This window comes from Sphaeramia orbicularis, chromosome 19, assembly GCF_902148855.1.
Source record: "Sphaeramia orbicularis chromosome 19, fSphaOr1.1, whole genome shotgun sequence".
NCBI lineage: Eukaryota > Metazoa > Chordata > Actinopteri > Kurtiformes > Apogonidae > Sphaeramia > Sphaeramia orbicularis.
Genome location: NC_043975.1, coordinates 18183594 through 18200488, shown reverse-complemented (window position 1 = coordinate 18200488; position 16895 = coordinate 18183594). Strand labels below are relative to the sequence as shown.

Genomic DNA, 16895 nt, shown 5'->3' with positions numbered 1-16895 from the left:
TATTGGTATTTCTTAGTATATTCTATATTTTATTCCTTGGTTTATTATTTATAAATGTAAAAAGAACGTCACATGGAGATAAGGGGATGTACATGTAAAACACACACACACACACAACAGATGACTAGTGCATGATTATCTCACTTAAACCTATACGTATGATGTGGCATTTTTACACTTTTCTTTTGTCATCTTAAAATGCTCCTAATAAGCGTGTGTCAAACTAAAATGTAAAAGAAACCCACCAGCTATTGAAACTCAACTTCTTATATATTGCTCATATTTCTGATTCACTAAGTGCTGTGACACATGCCACATCAGTAGGTACAGCTTTAACTGGAAGGCTATTATAATAATGTGACAAGTTTTTGACGGAAACACAGACATACAGGGAGAAATATAAGCCAGTCAGACACATGACTTACACCAATGTGAAAAGGCTGGAAGTTCAAATAAGTGTTCGTTAGTAGTACAGTATTATTGGATGAATGTTGGAAGCCATTCGAAGGTAATGATGCAACATTTCTCCCTCTCCAAAATCTGTTTGTGTATTCCGGAATGTATAATATAGTTACAGTTTAACAAAGAATGCATTCTTTGTTCCTAACTGAAATAAGTAAGAGCCCTTTGTTATCAGACATGTTATGGTGATGTGGTGGAAGATGGATTTAGTGGTTTATTTCCTTTCTATAAATTTCAATGAATGAATCTGAGATTTACTACTACACCCAAGAGAATCCACTAAATACATGACACATCTACAGGGACGAATTAACCTGAAAAGACTATGGATGTTAATTTAATTGACACTGAAGAATTAACTTGGTAAACAAAGGAAAATGACCATGGAAACACTTTTGCATTTCAATGTGGCTCACCCTTATTGTGCACTTTTTTACTCAACATACTGTGTGGTTTGGTACCGTTACAGACCTATATGTGATAATATGAGACTTAATGCATCATTTCCTCATCTGTGGCTCACACTTTAAAATAAAACTTAACTTTTTTTTTCTGAGCCATTAAATTTGGTTATCTAGTGGCCATGACTGTAGTACACATAACACTATAAACCACAGGATATAAGCACATAAAGCAACTGAAGGTTTACAGTTAAGTATGTTTGCCTCTAAAAGGATGAGGCTTTAAACCGCAAATGGGACATGGGCACGTGTTGCAGATCATAGTCTAAATATTACACTTTTTAAAGTTTGATAGTAGATGTACGTTTGCTCTTTGGCTGTGTGGGTGGCCCTTAAAAGGACCTTTGTTTTGATGTTTATGCTGGTCTGACTTAACCTCCGAATCCGTACAGAGTGCGGCCCTGTCTCTTCAGAGCATAAACCACATCCATGGCGGTCACGGTCTTCCTCTTGGCGTGCTCGGTATACGTGACAGCATCACGGATGACGTTCTCAAGGAAAACCTTGAGCACACCGCGGGTCTCCTCGTAAATGAGACCGGAGATACGCTTGACTCCACCACGGCGAGCCAGACGGCGGATAGCGGGCTTGGTGATACCCTGGATGTTGTCACGGAGAACTTTGCGGTGACGCTTGGCGCCTCCTTTCCCGAGTCCTTTGCCTCCCTTGCCCCTTCCACTCATCGTTACTGTTGAGATACTAACTTCACAATATTTTCTACAGCGGGAGTACCACGTACTTATTTACTAACTGAGGACGTGATAGAGAACAGGGGAGGGACCAGGGGCTGTTCCGGGAGGTTCATAGTTAACCCTTTAATGCATTAGCGCTACTAAGTGGATGATTCACAGGGCTAAACCGAGGGGCTGTGCCTGGTGAGTCTTGTGAAGTAACTTCTTGACCAATTGTCTGTGAAGACAAATAAATGTTACTCGTTTATTTCCTTCTATTACAGAACATTATGTATGCTTCGCTGTCCAAGGTTCTGAAATCCAGAAGCTGAACTCTGTGGAGCAGATATAGAGGTTATTTATATCCTCTGGTTCAGCAAAATGTCCACAAGTCACAATAAAAACAACTACCACTGACAGCTCTTTAGTAGTCTGTTAGTCCATGGCTAATAAAAGTTTTAAATTCAGATTTACTAGTGTACCACACCATGGTAAATACACTCGCATTTAAAAATCCTTAAAGTGTTGGCTTCTTTAGTGAAATTTACATCTATCCAAAAAGTAAGAATGGGTCTATTTTGTGCATAGTTTTAAAAAAATTAATACTGTTAGAAATAGTTAAAATGTAAAAGGTTGGCTTCAACCATTCTCATCCAAGTTGTGGAAAATTATAGAAGCTATTTGAAGCAGAATATTTAGTCATATTATGTAGCATTACATTTTTAATGTTGACAGCATTGGAATAGTGATACCTAAAGTGACCCCCCCTCATTCCCAACAGCAAATGACAGGAGAAGGACAATTAAGGGCTCAAACAGGAGTAATAAACTGATGAAGGAGAACGACCTCAATTTATCTACAATCAGCCCTAATGTGTTACTGTAACTTTAGTGTTATTTCACCTAAACGGTAAATATCAAAATTTGAACATAAGGTCATTTTAGTTCAGTCATAATCTCATTTTTAAAAGACATCTAAACAAAAAAAATAAAATAAAGACAAAAATAAAAGCAGGCGATGCTCTAATTGTACATGTGGTGGCTCTTAAAAGAGCCGTTGTGTTTTGTTGGATCAGACTGTTTAAGCTCTCTCTCCACGGATGCGTCGGGCCAGCTGGATGTCTTTGGGCATGATGGTGACCCTCTTAGCGTGGATGGCGCACAGGTTGGTGTCCTCGAACAGCCCCACCAGGTAAGCCTCGCTGGCCTCCTGCAGAGCCATGACGGCGGAGCTCTGGAAGCGCAGGTCGGTCTTGAAATCCTGAGCGATTTCACGGACCAGACGCTGGAAAGGCAGTTTACGGATGAGCAGCTCGGTGGATTTCTGGTAACGCCGGATCTCACGCAGAGCCACGGTCCCGGGCCTGTAACGGTGAGGCTTCTTGACGCCGCCGGTGGCCGGGGCGCTCTTCCGGGCGGCCTTAGTGGCCAGCTGTTTCCTGGGGGCCTTGCCACCAGTTGACTTACGAGCGGTCTGTTTGGTTCTTGCCATAGTTTTAACTTTCTTCTTTGTCTGAGAGAGAAAGATGTGATGAGAGTCTGTGGAACCGCTCTCTTTTAAACAGTGGGTCCGCCTGGTCACGTGGTTTCAGACCTCCTGCCTCTGATTGGAAACGGAGCTCAGCACCGCCCAAAGGAGAGACCCCAACCCGCGCGCTAGAAACTCCGCTGCTGATTGGACAAATGACTTTCCACCCGCGTGCCATATGCCCCGGACGCGGTTAAACATAATCCACTCTGATTGGAGGATAACAAACGTTGCGCGCCCTCAACCACATATAGCGGAGTCTGTCGCAGAGCTCCAGCATATTTTCTCTGACTGTGAAAGAGAAAGTTAGTAAAAATGAGTGGACGAGGTAAAACCGGTGGAAAGGCCAGAGCTAAGGCTAAGACTCGCTCTTCTCGTGCTGGACTCCAGTTCCCAGTGGGTCGTGTCCACAGACTGCTGCGGAAAGGCAACTACGCCGAGCGCGTGGGTGCCGGCGCCCCCGTGTACCTGGCGGCTGTGCTGGAGTATCTGACCGCTGAGATCCTGGAGTTGGCCGGAAACGCCGCCCGCGACAACAAGAAGACCCGTATCATCCCCCGTCACCTGCAGCTGGCTGTCCGCAACGACGAGGAGCTCAACAAACTGCTGGGCGGTGTGACCATCGCTCAGGGAGGAGTCCTGCCCAACATCCAGGCGGTTCTTCTGCCCAAGAAGACCGAGAAGCCCGGAAAGGCCAAGTAAATGTGAACGGACCAACAACAAAACCACAACGGCTCTTTTAAGAGCCACACACTCACTGAAAAAGAACAACTCCTGTTATCTTCCAGATGTGGAAAACCTGTTGTTACATCAGTCTAAAAATTCAGTGTACTTAAATAATTAATTGATACAGATCAAAATGGTATTGATGGCACCGTTAATAACGTTGTGTGAGCTCCTCATATAGAATCATCACATTAATTTGTGAAAAATAAATTTCTGCATCAAAACATGTAAACTTTAAGTATAGTAATGAATGTAAGACAAGACTTTTTTTTTTTTCATAATCCCACCACAGGGAAATTTCACAGTTAACAGCAGCAACATACAAGTAATCCAAGAGAAAAGACAGGTAGGACCACATGAGTGAAAATTAAAAATCTAAAGAATTTTAAAACAAAATTTGGAATAAAAGACCAAGAAGCCCGGGAAGACCAAGTAAATCTGAATGGACCAACAACAAAACCACAACGGCTCTTTTAAGAGCCACACACTCACTCGCTGAAAAAGAAAAAAACTTATATTCATTAATCAACAACATAAATATATATATACTTTTTTTTAATTTCAACATGAGTTCAAGTTCCTCTTATTCCTGTCATAATGAATTTTTTTTATTTTACAAACACTAATCGCTTTGTGGTGCTGTCAGTTCTGGTCTCTTGTATCCATGAAAAGTCAAACATATTTTATATCAGCTGAACACAAACCTAAAGCCTACAGTTAATATTTCCCCATTTTTAAATGTCAAATTGACACCATATGACATAGGAGTAACATTTATTTAATCTCTGGTTCCACTGAGACAGTCTGATAGAACAAATCCTCATTAACTCTATAGAACTGAACCCCTTCATCAGAATCTTCCTTTTCCACTTGTTACCTGTCAGATTTCAGGAGTTGTGACTGTTATGGAAATGTTCAACTGATAACCCACACACAAAGAGGAGAGAAAGTTAGAGTTAAAATAAATAAATGCATTTATTGAGAAGTCAATCACAGAGAAACTCTGTAAGTGAAGTCTGATTAAACAAGAGAAAACTAAAGATTATATAGAACCAAATCCAACCCCCTCAAACTATGACGTCATTCCTTACGTACATCGTACCACTCCCTACTACTCCTTCTCTGCTCCGTGAAGAGGTCATGATGACCTCTTCACTCTAACCTTGCTTGGATCCAATCTGGAGTGCAGGTGCCATCCTCTTATCTACACATTCAGACATTTAGGTGTTTGGGTTTTAACTCAAGGCAAGAACTCCAGTCCTGGGTTGGGGGTGTTACAGAGTGGTAAACATCACACATAATGAATAATGACTCAGCATTAAAAGAAGATGTACTAACAGTATAAAATATAATGAGTATAAAATATAAAAAGTAAACTTTTCCACCACATGACCAAACAATAAAATGACCAATAAATCTGTTCACTACACTGAGAATATTAGCGTGTCAAAATTTTATTTTTCAAAATGAAGTGGTTTTGTTTTTTTTTTGTTTTTTTTAATCTGTAAAAAAAACTTGTACATAGTACATTCATAAGATGTTGAGTTCATAGTACTCCTTCTGACATGTTTCAATAAGAAAGATGGATATTTTCTTCTTTGTTTCACTTTTATTGAAACGTATAAAGGACATTTATCATATTCTGGAGGGAGGCAAAAGTGAGGAAGTGCGGTCATCAGCTGGAAGTACAGAACATTGACCTTCAACTTAACAGTGTACAAAATATAAAGTGCATGTACAAGAAAAAATAAGTAACAAGAAAAAACTAGTCAAAATTTGCATTATTAACATTTGTACATGAGAACATAAATCTAACAGATATCATCATAACCGTTATTTAAACTGATATATTGAGGAAGCAACCTCATTTACAATATTGCTGAGACAAAACATTTGAAACATCTAACTAACATATTACAAATACCAAAAAAGTAAAAGTGACAAAGAACAATTGAAAACAGAAGTCTAATTAAAACAGGAGCAATTGGAGGTAAAATAAGATGCAATTAAGGATTTAAATTGATCTAATGATAAATGTGATAAGTTTTAGATGGTTTTGCAGAGTGTTCCAGGTGGCAGGTGTACTGTAAGAAAACTAAATACTATTAAAGAGTGACTATAGGATGGTAAAAGGCCAGTGAGGGCTTTAAAAATAAATAAAATCCACTGTCTATCACCCATTAGATAGAGAGGGCTGTTCAGTTTTAGAATACCAGTCACTGTGGTGAGTGTTGTAGCTGTCATCTGGAATAAATCTCAGGGCTGAATGATAGTCTAATGTTGTCAAGGGGATGTAGAGTTGTAGCTGATGCATGCCTGTACAAAATGTTTCCATAATCTAAAATTGACATAAAAGTTGCCTCAATAGGTTTTTTCCTGCAATCAAGAGGAACAAATTACAGATATTGGGCACACCATAGGAATGGCACAGTATACACACAATATATACTGATATACTTGTGCATACTGACATAAACACTGAAATACATGTACACACTTACCATCACACATGATAAATAAATAAATGACATGAAAAAGTTGTGATTGATTGACAGGTATCATCTCCCCCAGGACACAAAGCCTGAGCTCTGGAACCTGAAATGAGCCAACAGATCTATCTGGGATTAATTTAGCAATGATCCTACATCTAATCAACTAAACCTCTGTAACTAAAATGACTTAGCCTATATTTTATAAACTCCTTTAGAAATATCTTTTGCCCAAATAACTTTCAACTGTGATATTGTCCTATCAAATGTCTGTGTATAGTTCTATATTAAGGGCTTTATTTTTCCCCTTTCTTTTTTCCCAGGTGAGGTCATCATCCCAGAGAGCTCTTCTAGAAATATCCATATACACGTCAAAGGTCATTTGTAATCTGAGTCCAAGATCTACTGATTCGAAACCAGGGAACTTTCTTTGAAATAATAAAGCTGTTTTAGTGAGCTGTCTGTTGGTACCCCAGACAAGATTAACACACGGTTTATGAATGTACTTCATCAGTTTGAGTAAAGCACAGGTGTCAAACATGTGGCCCGGGGGCCAAAACCGGCCCGCCAAAGGTTCCAATCCGGCCCGCGGGATGAATTTGCAAAGTGCAAGTTAGGGCATCAAACTCAAAAATAATATCATAATAGTCTATAAATAATGACAACATCAATTTTTTCTCTTTGATTTAGCACAAAAAACATTAAATTATAAAAATGTTGACATTAACAATCTATCCTTTTAACAATAAAATGTAAATATCCTGAACAAATATGAACAACCTGAAATGTCTAAAGAAAATTAAGTGCAATTTTAAAAATTTTCTGCCTGTTACTAAAAGTTTTGTGCCTTTGTAGATCGGTTCTGTAATGCATATGTATAAATGACAAGTTGAAGCACAATATTGATAAAATTATACTTATATTTCTTAACAAATTTCATTTTTTTCAGGTTATTCACATCCTTTTTGTTTGGATAGTTTGTAAATGTAAATACTGGCATAATTGAATGTCATTTGCACTTAAACAATTTGAAGTTGCCATTATTTATTGGTTATCATGCTATTATTTTACTGGTCCGGTTTTTTTACTTAACCTTCAGTTAAGTAAAAAAAATCTTGAATTAAGACAAAAAAACCCCTCAAAGTTAGTAAAAAAACATCTTGAATTAACACACAAAAATCTTTAATTAGGTAAAAAACAAAAAACAAAAAAAACTTGAATTAAGCCAAAAAAAAAAATCTAAAATTAACAACTTAATTTTTTTTTTTTCATTTTAGTGCAAAAAATAACATTAAATTATGAAAATATTTACATTTACAAACTATCCTGCAACAATAAAATGTGAATAACCTAAACAAATATGAATCTGAAATGTCTCAAGAAAATTCAGCCCAATTTGAACTCTTTTCTGCCTGTTCCTCAGCGTTTAGCGTCTTTGTAGATCTGATCCATAATGCACATGGACAAATGAAAAGCTGAGGAATAATATTGTTAATTTTATGTGTGGATGTATATATGGGTGGCTAAATGTGTATATCAAGTATAGAAGCATATGACTGTGCCTTGTATTATCTTGTAAAAGTCAGTAGAGAATATTTAATAATATTGTTAAAATTGCACTAAATTTTCTTATATTTTTTAATTTAAATTTTAGTTTTGTTTTTTTTTTTTTTGAGTTTATAAAAGCATTTTCATAATTTATTTTCTTTTTACACTAAACAAAGACAAAAATTTGGAGTTGTCATTATTTCTAGGTTATTCTTTTAATGGTCCAGCCCAATGCTGATCAACTTTAGAATATGGCCCTGAACTAAAATGAGTCTGACACCCCTGGTATAAACAATTCACAAGTTCAGTCTTAGTGCAGTTGTGGGTGGCTCTTAAAAGAGCCTTTGATTCTTTTTTTGTCATTTCATGCTCTTCGGGTTCAGCTCACTTCTTCTTGGCTGCTGCCTTCTTTGCTTTGGGCTTGGCTGCTGCCTTCTTTGCGGGGGCTTTCTTGGCTGCAGGCTTCTTGGTCGCCTTCTTGGGGCCCTTCTTGGGGCTCTTTGCTGTTGCTTTCTTGGCCGCCGGGGCCTTCTTAGCCGCCTTCTTCGGGGACTTCTTCGGGACCTTCTTCGCTGCTGCTGGCTTCTTAGGCCTCTTGGGAGTGGCAGGTTTCTTGGCCGCTGCCTTCTTGGCTTTCGGAGCTGCTTTCTTCACAGCCTTCTTCTTGGGCTTAGTTTCCGCCTTCTTGCTCATCTTGAACGAGCCTGAAGCCCCGGTCCCCTTGGTCTGGGTCAGGACTCCACTGGCCACCAGGCTTTTGACGGCCACCTTGATGCGGCCCTTGTTCTTCTCCACATCGTATCCAGCTGCGGCCAGAGCCTTCTTCAGAGCCGCCAGAGACACGCCGTTACGCTCCTTAGAAGCGGCCACGGTCTTGATAATGAGGTCGCGGACGCTGGGTCCGGTTTTGGCCTTTTTCACGACCTTTTTCTTGGCGGCTTTCGCCGGAGCAGCGGCGGGAGCTGGAGCTACTTCTGCCATAGTTCGGAGTTTCTGTTCAGGTCAGTGTCTAACTACTAGACTAATGCGATGCGCGGAGCACAGGATGTACTTAAACACACCATGAGAACCGTGGAGACTCAACTCAGCCACTGTGTCCTCCGCGCAGTCAGGATACTCGGACACTTGTGTTTTCTCTTCATCGATAAAAGCCTTAAAAATAAACCCAGGATCGGTTCTGAAGAGGGACAGTGATTGAATCCGTAGCGGACTTGTGTCTCTTCGTCCTGAAGTCATGTAGAGCTCTGATGGGCTCTGGATTCACTTTAAACTGTCTCCAAACATCACATATTCACCGTGTCGGACTGCTCTCTTCGTTGGGTTTTCACATTTATTTCTCTCCTAAAATGATTAAAAATCCATCAGAGCTCAACCAAAAGCTGTAGTCCAGTTAGACAACATGTTTGTTCAGATATTCAGCGTTTGAAAACATATCTGGCGACGAGCATTTTGGATTAAAATCAAGCTTTTCCTCCGGCACCAAACACACCGATGATGACCCAGACTTCTAAGGCACATCATCAGACCAGACCAGATCATCTTCAAATAACCTTTAATAGTTAAGTCAGTTTAATTTTTTTTAATGTTGTAACGTTGCAGCATAGACAGATATTTATAATAATAACATGATATGATATAATAAGAATGAGAACAAAGTTAATCTGTTACAAGCAAATGAATAACTTATATCAGTATGAACCCCTTTCACTCTTAATAGTGGAAGAGGTTCATACTAATAAAAGTAGAATAAATGTTAATGTAATGTAAATGTAAATAAATCAGGAGGCTTATAAGGGAGACATAAGCGGAAGAAAAGACATTTTGTTAAGAAAAGTATGATTAATGTTACAAAAAAAAACAGTTCAAATAAACTGCTAATATAATTCTTACCATCCAGAAACTGTTCAATATGTATTTACAGCGAATAAACTAAAAATATTACCTCCACTTTCACATGTATGAAAAAACATTTTTTTTCTCTTCATATTATCCCATGAAATACAGACAAATGTATGTTTGATGCTCAGAATTATTCAACATATTTCCCCGATTCATTGAAGTCTGTTTAGCTCTGCTCATTAAAGCACAGGAATATAAAATTTGAAATAAAATTAACATGTAGCTTGTAACTACATTTTATATCCAGTGTTTAATGTCATCTTACTGTTTAGCAGATCTCTACATATACATAATATAGATGTGGGGTAGGTGGGTATTTAAAGACGCTTTTATGTGAAAAATGCTTATATTATAGTTTGTATTTTTCATAATTTTAATTTTATATACCTACGTTTACTTTTATAGTCTTTGAAAAAGATTCATTGAGGATATTTGTGTTAGTTGTGCAATATTTCTTTTTTATTTTATAACCTAACTGTTTTTTTGGCCCTGTATGTCGATATAGTACGTCAAACAGGAAAATATAATGGGCAGATCATATTGGTGAAGAAAAAAAAAGCAGTATTGAAATACTGTCAAAATAGGCTCAGACCAGGAATATGGGAAACTTCAACTTGATTGAATTTTAGACTGCAAATTAAAAAAAAAAAAAAAAATTGTACCGAGCAGGTTCCTCAATTAACCTGCAGGCACACGAACTGTTCATCTATCAGTGCAATTAGAAAATACAAGCAAAGGAGCCTGCTGTTAATGAAAATACCAGTGCAACTGATTCTGCTCCTTTGTTTTTGTATTTCAATTTTTATTCTTATAGTGTGTAGTGTTTCAGTTAATAATAAATTATATTTGTAATACACTTTACATTTGACACCAAATCTCAAAGTGTGCGTGTGTGTGTGGGGGGGCATTCCACAGATGAGTTTATGCACAGAACCATATAAATAAACATTTGATAGGACATGTTTTAGATCACAAATTGGAGAGAAATGGTTTAGAAATACCCTCACTAACCTTTTCACCAGTGACATATTGATATCATTGTAGTCACTAGACTTTGTTCTTCCATTTTATAAACAATATTAACACTTTCATTCACTGCTCTAAGAAACCATGAGCAGGGATTTCATACTCTGATAAATGTTCTCCATATTTCCCTGGATCTGGATTTTTCCTCAAAGTCTGGTCCTACATTTATGAAGAATTCATTGAAGCCTTCAGCCACATCTTCCATAATGTCCTTACCAATGAAATACTTAGACTATTGTGTCTAGATTCATTTCTTATATTTAGGACATCAAATTGTTTTAAAAACTGATTCTAAATAAGCCAGTCAATTTGAGTAATATAAAACAAGCTGAGGACACCACTTCAAAGCCTGTTCTAACAGAAAATAATTCTCCTTTATCAGGATTATCAAGTACATGTTTGACTCATATTTCTTTACATTCATAACGCCAAGGAGGAAGATCTTTGTGCGAGTGGGTGGCCCTTAAAAGGACCTTTATTTTGATGTTTTCCACCGATCTAGTTTAACCTCCGAATCCGTACAGGGTGCGGCCCTGCCTCTTCAGAGCATAAACCACATCCATGGCGGTCACGGTCTTCCTCTTGGCGTGCTCGGTGTAGGTGACAGCATCACGGATAACGTTCTCCAGGAACACCTTGAGCACACCGCGGGTCTCCTCGTAGATGAGACCGGAGATACGCTTGACTCCACCACGGCGAGCCAGACGGCGGATAGCGGGCTTGGTGATGCCCTGGATGTTATCACGTAGAACTTTGCGGTGACGCTTGGCGCCTCCTTTCCCGAGTCCTTTGCCTCCTTTGCTTTTTTTTTTTTTTTAAATTCTTTATTGAAATTTTCAAAAGAATACAGGCACAGACATATGTCCCCATACTTAACACAGTTGATTAGCCACCCACAAATACGTTCACTTATAAAACTGCTCTTTATCTATATATAAAAAAAAAAAAAAAAAAAAAAAAAAAAAAACATACATACATATACATGTTAACAAGGCACACATTCTTAAAACATGCATACATGTTTTCTTTTTTTCTGTCTTTTTTCCTTTTTTTTTTTTCTTTCAATGTGAAGACTGACTTACAAGTCTATTATGTTCCATGGAAAGGAGTGCTGTTTGTCCAGGGTTCTTCTTCTGCGTAGTTCAGTCAATGTTTGTTTAATCACTGTTTTACTATCTATGAGATTCTGATTAATGACTGTTAAACATCTTGTTTTCCAGAGCTTGACTGTTACAATGTAGATGATTAACTGGAAGAGTCTATGTTTGTTTGTTGATGTTGATTCCTCTAGAAGTCCGTACATGACTGAGCGATAGTTTATAGGGCAGCTCAGGCCAATGTTTTTAAAAAAAGTCCAAACAGCTTGCGCTCTATAGCAGTCAATAAGTACGTGTTCTTGAGTTTCGTCATTTCCACAGTTTATCATCGGACATTTTTTTGTTGTGACATAACAGCTCCAGGATACCAGAGCTCTAGCTGGAAGTCTACTTACAGAAATAAGCCAGCGGATATCTCTGTAATTCTCAGAAATAGATTTGTCCTTTATATTTTTAATGACAGTCTTCTTCTCGTTTTCCTTTACATGTTTGTAATCCACCAATCCACCATAGCTAAAATCGCTTATACATTTATAGATCCCTCTAGAAGTCCCCTTAACCCAGTCGATATTTAAATGTTTATACTTTTCTTTTATGTCACCATATATGATTTTGTAATAAGGTCCTTTCCTTGCCCTGCCTTTTTTTTTCTCCCAGGTGGACAGGTCATAGATCCATATTGACTTCCGTGACATACTCATTGAGACATTCTTAATAAAGGCAATATTTAATTTGAGACCGAGATCTAGTGCACCGAGTCCACCGAGTTCTTTATTTTTAAACAATAGTATTCTTTTAGTGACCTCTCTGGTGGTTCCCCAGATCAGATTTACACACTGTTTGTTCAACCGCGTTATCATTTTGTCAGTTGGAGGAAAAATGTTAGCTAAAAAGAGGAGTTTGGAAAGGATATGAGTTTTCACAATGTTAATTCTACTTTTATAATTTGTATTCTTGTTCTGCCATCTGTTAACTTCTTCCTTAGTCGAGGTGAATTTTTGTTCCCAATTTCTTTCCCCACAGTTGTTATTTCCAAATGAGATTCCGAGGATTTTAATTTCATCTTTAGTTTGAATATTTAGGTTGGGTTTATCTATTGCATCTCCGATCCAAACTCCCTCTGTTTTGCTATGGTTTAGGACAGCTCCTGAAGCCATTTCATACATATTAAGATGATTAGTTAGAACATCCATCTCCACCTGGTTTTTAATTACGACAGTGATGTCATCTGCATAAGCTATTGATTTGACTAAACAGGATTGGCCGAGAGGTATGCCTGTTATTTTTATGTCTGAATTAATTGATTTTATTAATGGGCTGATTGCTAAAACATAAAGAGCAGAGCTGAGAGGACATCCCTGCTTCACCCCTCTCTCCACCTGGAAAGATTTTGTTAAAACACCATTGACGTTTATCTTTACGGATGACTTCATATATAAACATTTAACCATGTCGATAAAACTTTTAGGAAGACCATATGCCTCCATTGCAGCCCAAAGATAGTCACGTGAAATATAATCGAAAGCCTTCTTTTGGTCTAAACCGACAATAAAGAAATCCTTTTGGCCTGAATATGACAGTTCTCTTAATGTGCTCAAATTATCCCACATATATCGACCTTTGACTGCGCAGGTCTGTTCTTTTACGATAATTTTTTCTAAAACACTACTTAACCGATTATTGATAATTTTTGCCAGAATCTTATAGTCGGTGTTCATTAATGTTAAGTGCCTATAATTATCGATGCATGAACGGTCACCTTTTTTGTACAGCAAGTTTAAAACTCCTTCATAAAATGAATCTGCCATGACCCCTTTATTTAAACCTTCGTTTAACATAGAGGTAAGTAGATGTAAAACTTCTTCTATATTTAGCTGATAAAACTCTGTGGGGAGTCCATCAGGTCCAGGACTTTTACCTACATTTAACTGGTGAATGGCCTGAACCACTTCTTCTCTTTTAATTTCTCCTTTTAGGGAGTCACAATTTATTGGAGTAGAGTCTCGAATGGAGTCTAAAAGAGTTTTCGTACAACTCCTATCTATGTCGTTTTTTTTATACGAGTTCACACAGTGTTCTCTAATAGTTTCTCTAATATCTTTGTCAGTATTTGATGTTTGACCATCCGGTTTCTTTATTGATTGTATAGTTTTACTCTGAATTTGTTTTTGTGCAGAGGTGATAATATGTGATACGTTTCCTTTTTCATTTATCTCAGTATCTTTACAAATATTAAATGACATTTCGCTATTCAACTTATCTATTAGGACCTTTAGGTCACCCATAAGATCTTCTTCAATGTTAGTTCTGTGTTCTTTCTGTTTTAAAGTGATATATTGTTTGACCATGATGTTATATTCCAAATTTTTTCTTTTATTTAGTTCTCTACATTTGAATTTAAAGAAATCCTTGACTCTGTTTTAATGTTTCCCATAATTTGGTATACGAGTTTGTGATACATTGTAATTGTATCACCTTTCGGATTTCATGTTTTAATTCTGTTAGCAATTCTTTATTTTTTAGACATTGTGTATTAAGTTTCCAGTACCCTCTATGGGCGGGTTCACTAGAAGACAAGGTTGTTTTAACTAATAAGTGGTCAGAAAAATCATTCAATATTGTTGAATACTGTATCACTTTAAAGTGAGAAGATACGTAGATCCTATCAATGCGGGTTTTAGATTTGGAATCAAATCTAGTGAATTCCAGCCCAAAGGGATTAATTGATCGGCAGGTGTCGATCAGTTTGGCTTCTTCATTAATAAGTTTTAGATGTTTACCTTCTGTTGTAAGGCGAAATGGTGCAGTGCTACAGCGATCGTTTTCTTCTGTGACTGTATTAAAATCTCCACTTAAGATGACTTTATATCCTACCATCAGCAATTCTCTGAGCCTTTTGAATAATTTTGTTTTTTTTCGTGCTTCAGGAGCTGTATAGACGTTAATTATTCTATATTTGTCACCTTGGTACAAACAATCAATCATTAAAAGTCTACCAGGTATTATGTCCCTTCTTCTAATGATGACAATATCATGAGTTCTGAAGAAAATCCCAACCCCATCAGCCTTATCTTCCCCAATTGATATTATACATTTACCCTTAGTCCACATATTACACACTTTATCAACATCATCACTTGTAGTGAGCCTTAGCTCTTGAATACACGCAATGTCTATGTCAGAGTTCAACAAATATCCAATCTTCTGTATTCTGTTTTCAGTGGATTTAACACCTCTAACATTCAGAGTGGCCACTTTGAGGAGCCCCATTAAGGAGGGGAGAGTTGAGGAGAGGGCTTATCATTATACCGTTTCCCCTCCCGTGGAGGAGAGGAGCGGGATCGTCTTTTCCTTTTAACTACTTCAAAGGGGATCTCTAACTCACATGAGCTTGGAACAGGAAACTCTGGGGTGGGTGAAAAGGAGCCGGACCCCGAGTTCTTACGTGATGGTAAATTCTCCTCATAAGGAGGAGAGATGGGGGTGCTTGTGGCCCGCTGACCTGGTGTAATCCTATCTGTATTAGATGCTGAGCTTTGACTCTCACTTATGCTTTCAAAATGAGTGATGTCATCACTACTTTCAGAAGTCGTACTGTTACTATCTATGCTTAAATTACTCTCACCTGTCTGATTAAAGGGATCACTGTTGGGGGGGTGAGATGAAGTGTGATGGTCTGCCGATGGCCCGGGGGGTGGGTGCTGATCCGCAGAGATGGAAGTTGGTGTGCACTGATGCTCATCAGGACTGGAGCCGGGCGAAGGCTGCTGGACCGCAGGCTTTGTAATGGAGGGCTGCTGTACCACGGATCTGGAGCTGGACGGACGGGGCTGGATCTCTGGCTTGGAGCCGGACGAACGGGGCTGGATCTCCGGCTTCGACGGACGCTGTTGGTCGGCTGATCTGATACCAGGCGGCGGCTGATGGATTCTGTGCCCGGGGATGGAATGGTGCCGTTGTTCCTTAGGTCTGGTGCCGGACGTATGCTGATGGTCGGAGAAACCCTTAGCTCTTGGATCTATCTGCTGCTGAATGGTCGCGGAGCTGGAAGGTTGACGTTGGAGGACTGGATTTTGTTGGGACCGTGTTTTGTTTGCATATGAGTCTGGACAGGTGAAAAAGGTGTGCCCGTCCACACCACACAAACTACACCGGCCCTCTGAGCTGCAGTCTTTGGCTTTGTGTCCCAGGTGGCCACACCTCCAGCATTTCACTTGAGTGCAGTCTTTCACCTGGTGGTCAGTTGATTGGCATATGAAGCAGGTGTTTGATTGTCCTGGGTAAATGATTCTGCCATTATACGGGCCCAAAGAAATTGAATTTGGGATCTGGATAAAATGTCCATTAGCATTTTTGTGGAGCCGTACTTTATATTTTCGGACTCCGTACCAGATCCCAAGCTTATCTACAGGTTTCACTGTGTGTAAAATGTCACAGAATCTTCTTAAATACAAATCAATGTCCTCATCTGGAACTCGTCCTGTCCAGAACTTAACAACCACAGATATAACATCAGTTTGGACAGAGGATTCGACAGACCAGTCTCTCCATTTAGGATCATTACTTTTTGAAGCTTGTACTTCCAAGAAGCGCCTCAGCGGAGCTTCGTGGAAAAAGCATAGCTCAAAGTCTTTTTTGTTGGGAAGTGCGATGAGAGAATAAACGTCTTTCACATCAATCCAACATGAGTCAAGTAATAGAACCTCACCGACATAGTCTCTGTTTGGTGGTTCTTCATTCCCGTTGTAAGTGAGGCGAACCCAATTTTGCCCAAACTTGGAGGCATATGGTGTTCGACCATTTGAGGCCATTTGGTTTATACCCCGGAGGGTTCAAAGGCAAAGGCCTCCTTTGCCCCTTCCACTCATCGTTACTGTTCAGTTATTAACCTCACAATGTCTACTACGGCGGGAGTACCACGTAGTTATTTACTAACTGAGGACGTGATAGAGAACAGGGGAGGGACCAGGGGCCGTTCTGGACATTCAT

General features: G+C 38.7%; 3 protein-coding genes across 3 annotated transcripts; 1 reads left to right on the top strand and 2 right to left on the bottom strand.

The window, feature by feature from the left end:
* Nucleotides 1-1236: 1236 nt before the first annotated feature.
* On the bottom strand, nt 1237-16795 carry LOC115410816 (uncharacterized). Its single transcript, XM_030122635.1, has 5 exons — nt 16753-16795; nt 11332-11602; nt 9096-9136; nt 2757-3093; nt 1237-1622 (listed from the first exon to the last, which is right to left on the bottom strand). The coding sequence occupies exons 1-5, from the start codon at nt 16772-16774 to the stop codon at nt 1295-1297; spliced, it is 999 nt and encodes a 332-aa protein (XP_029978495.1). The 5' UTR covers nt 16775-16795; the 3' UTR covers nt 1237-1294.
* On the top strand, nt 3395-3909 carry LOC115410815 (histone H2A). Its single transcript, XM_030122634.1, has one exon. The coding sequence runs from the start codon at nt 3437-3439 to the stop codon at nt 3821-3823; it is 387 nt and encodes a 128-aa protein (XP_029978494.1). The 5' UTR covers nt 3395-3436; the 3' UTR covers nt 3824-3909.
* LOC115410809 (histone H1-like) lies at nt 8148-8865 on the bottom strand. Its single transcript, XM_030122628.1, has one exon. It carries the CDS (start codon nt 8863-8865, stop codon nt 8269-8271), a length of 597 nt encoding a protein of 198 aa, XP_029978488.1. The 3' UTR covers nt 8148-8268.
* Nucleotides 16796-16895: the final 100 nt, after the last annotated feature.